At 52.7% G+C, this 3,520-nt stretch overlaps 1 protein-coding gene across 1 annotated transcript; it reads right to left on the bottom strand.

Moving 5' to 3' along the window:
• Positions 1–2,695: 2,695 nt before the first annotated feature.
• LOC105854741 (ATP-binding cassette sub-family A member 3-like) lies at positions 2,696–3,514 on the bottom strand. The gene is made up of 2 exons (XM_012735173.1): positions 3,326–3,514; positions 2,696–3,042 (listed from the first exon to the last, which is right to left on the bottom strand). Exons 1-2 carry the CDS (start codon positions 3,495–3,497, stop codon positions 2,696–2,698), a joined length of 519 nt encoding a protein of 172 aa, XP_012590627.1. The 5' UTR covers positions 3,498–3,514.
• Positions 3,515–3,520: the final 6 nt, after the last annotated feature.

Genomic DNA, 3,520 nt, shown 5'->3' with positions numbered 1-3,520 from the left:
TATAATGTAACATAATGCACATTCCAGGGATTAGGATGCAGACGTCTTTGGGCCCATTATTCTCTATATCCTAAATAATGTTATCCTATATTCCAGGTGAGAACAGAGAGGTCACGTGATTTGCTCAAGGTGACACAGCTGCTGAGCAGTGAGTGGGAATTCACCTAGGCTGCCTGATGGCAAAGCTGGGTAGTTGATATTTAAACTGTATATCTTTCCACACAGTCCTTGCTCTTTCATTCAAGATTGTGGGAAAGAACTGTGTGGAAAGAAAGGGAAAGATTTGGCATGAGGTGAAGGTAGAAGAAGGCCTATAGGAAAAAGTTGTCTGGGGGAGCACTGATTGCCGGTGGTCTGAATATGTGGAAGGAGGACAGGAACATGTGTGTGCCCCACAACAGAGACTGATGGGCAGCCTGCCCCTGAGGTAAGTCACCATAGACCTGCACTCAGCCTTGCTGCTTATACCTGTCAGCCTTCCAGACAATAGCTTGATCCTGAGTTGTCTCTTCTGCAGCATGATAAACCTCCTCGATTCCTGGCTCCAACATATTCCAATATGAGAGCCCATCTTGTAGGTTTGTGGTAACTACAGCAACCTTGAGGAAGCCCAGATGCCTGAGGCACAGACGGTCTTCCACAAAATGCTGCTTTTCTTCCCCCCTTTCCATGAAAGCAACCTAGGCCTCCCATCTAAGGATGAAGAGTAGAAATGGTAGCTGAGATTCCTGGCCCCTGAAGAAGCAGAACTGCTCATGTGACGAGAAACAGGCCAGAGGACCAGGGTGCCCTTTCCCCCTTTCATCTGTCTCAGGCAGTTGGTCCATGTTAGATTTAATGAGAAAAAAGTAGCTTGTTGCAACCAAAACAAGACTTTAAAGCACCAATGTCATCCCTTCCTTTCTTCCCTGTGTTTTAGAAAAGGCTGAAACCCAGGGACAGGTAAAATGCCCTTTTGGGTCAGAGTGGTTGCCAGCAACACAATCTGTCTCTGAGGAACTGAAATGCAAGTTGCGATTTGGCAAAGGGAGGAGGGTGAGACTGAATTGAAGACAGAGCTGAACAGCTGAGTCTCAGGAAGGGGAGAGGAAGGGGAGAGCAAGGCAGAGCTGCAGGACCTGCTCGGAAGGAAGAGACAATTCCCTCAGGGAAACAATAGCCTACATGGAGCCCTTCTTGCTGGGCTGGGTCCACGAGCAACCCCCTGGGACAGGGGGATACTTGCCGGCCCCTGGCCAAGGCAGTAGGGAAGCTTGGTTGACTGTCCCTCCAAACTGTACCTCCCAATGGCAAGATGGGGACCCAGAGGAGAACTCGGATGCCGGCAAGTAAATCACAGGTGCTCAGCACACCCACACTCACCTTTTACTACGTCTGTAAATGTGTCTTTCATCCCTGCTCCCCAGTTCCAAGATACTGTAAAGTATATTTTTTGGGTGGTCATTGCCATAAAAACAAAAAAACAGGGAAAAGAAAAACTTCACACGTCTCAGTGCTTGGGAAAGAGAAACAACGCACGATGTTTTATTGCACAGCCAGAGAGTGAGATGAAGCCTTGCGTGGAAAGGCCGCTTGTGTCAGCATCCGTTTTAAGAAAAAGGACTCACCTGGCTTAAGCCTGGTTTTATGCAGAGCTGAGACACAGATCTGAGGGCTGGCTACCAGCTCAAGGTCACAGGCAATTTAGAAGCAGGATCACTTGTAACACCTCCCATGAAATAGCCCAGGGCTCGAAGTTTCAGTATTCATCAAGCAGGCCTCCTGTTACCCCACAGGGGTGGCTCTGCCCCATCAGGGGTGAGGGTGTGAGTGGCCCTCCTAGAGTTGTGCCGGAGGACACACTGCAACCCAGCACCTGGATGGACTCTGGAGCAGTGGGGGTGGCCCGTAAGATGCTCCTGGAGGAGTTGTCCCCCTCCCCCCAGTCCTGAGTCAGATCCCTTCCTTCTTTGACAGTCAGTGCCCCTAAGGGCTTATAACAGGAAAGAGAAAGAAAAGAAAACCCCCTGCGTCTCTGATCTAACAGAACAAGGCCAATTTCTCACTTTGACAGAATCAAAACTCAGGTCTGTCTTACCAAGAGACCAAAGGAAGGGAGAAAGTTTAATGGATATATTTTACCCCTTAAACTGTTGGCTCCCACATGAAAGGAGAAGTGTTTCCTTCTGTACCAGTGAGAGACAAGTGAGATAAGAGTCCCTGCAGCCTGAAGAATTCCGAAGCTCCACTTGCTCCTGACCCCACTGCCTCGTGGATGTGGGTGACCGGTCATTTGAACAGGCGGTGAGAGCTGGAAGGGGGGACAGGTTTCCAGAAGAATCTGGGGTCTCCTGCTGTCTGGTGACTTCAAACCACTTGCTAGGGTTTCCAGGAGGGCAAAGCATAGTGAGCAACTCTAATTAAACTTGGCCCTGGGGTGAGCCTCCTGGCCCTACCTCCAAGCGCTGGGCCTAATTGTCTTGCTCTGAAGTCGCTGGAATTCAAGCCCAAACACCTCATTTTACTTTTATTACATTTCTAGGCTGTCCATGTACCCCAGGCTTTTCTTCATGAATAGGCCACTCGAGTCCAAAACAAAACAAAACAAAATAACCTGAGACCAAACAGAGAAATGTAGCAAGACCAATAACATTTCACCAGGAATAAAATATCCTGTTGTTTCATTTTAAACCCAGACACACAGTGCCTTGGCATCCTATGTACCTCCTTTCACCTTGTCAGTCGAGCTGATGCCCATAGAGTCAGTGGGTCTTTCCAGCCTACGCTTGGGATGCACACTGTGGGCACAGAATGGGAAAACCAGGGAGCCCCGGCCCAGGTCACCACCCTGAGGACTGGACTGAGCAGGGGGCGGTGGGGGTGGGGTGGGGGTGGGGGCCGCACCGTGTTTCTTGCAGTAGTGGTCCGCCACCACCGACGAGGAGCAGTACCGCCTCGTCTCGTAGTTCTCGTAGAAGCTGCTCACCGCCCGCCCCAGGCAGTGGTTGGGCAGCAAAAGGAACACGTGGTCCAGGGCTCTGGAAAGTTCTTCAAGCTTGACCGCTGCAGGAGCATGCACAGACCCATCAGGGCTGGTGGACACATCCCCTGCGCCCCAGCGACAGGCAAATCAAGGAGGGCGGGTTCTGGGGTCCCCTGCACAGTGTGGGCGCAGTGCAGTCAGGGTGTGGAAGCAGCCGCCCCGCCGCCCCGGGAGCAGCGACCCGCCTCAGGGTCAGGCCCAGGACAGCAGTGGGGGAGGCGAGGGGCTGGTCCCTGCCGGGGTACCCGGGGGCTGCCAGGCTTCGCCTCCTGGACGCCTGCCCTTTCAGGGGTCCGCTCCCACCTGGGATGCGCATGATGGTGACCATGAGGAAGGTGACCACGCCGGACAGGATGTTGAATATGGTCAGCCGGGTGTAGGCGGTGGCCGGGCTCGCAAACAGGAAGCTCATCAGGTACATGAGCGGGATGATGGCCCAGCCGTACAGCATGAGCAGCAGCAGCGCGTCGGCCATGTGGCCGTCCCGGGTGAAGGCGC

The sequence above is a fragment of the Condylura cristata genome, unplaced genomic scaffold, assembly GCF_000260355.1.
Source record: "Condylura cristata isolate star-nosed mole 26May11 unplaced genomic scaffold, ConCri1.0 scaffold00004, whole genome shotgun sequence".
In the NCBI taxonomy this organism is placed as follows: domain Eukaryota; kingdom Metazoa; phylum Chordata; class Mammalia; order Eulipotyphla; family Talpidae; genus Condylura; species Condylura cristata.
Note: the sequence above shows the minus strand (reverse complement) of the source record. Positions and strands in the feature narration are given on the sequence as shown.

Bases quoted from the DNA above. Each gene is read 5' to 3' on its own strand.
- LOC105854741 (XM_012735173.1), bottom strand. From the start codon at position 3,497: ATGGCCGACGCGCTGCTGCTGCTCATGCTGTACGGCTGGGCCATCATC. The intron at 3,043-3,325 runs GTGGGAGCGGAC...ATGCTCCTGCAG, and splicing joins CACCATCATGCGCATCCCAG to CGGTCAAGCTTGAAGAACTT.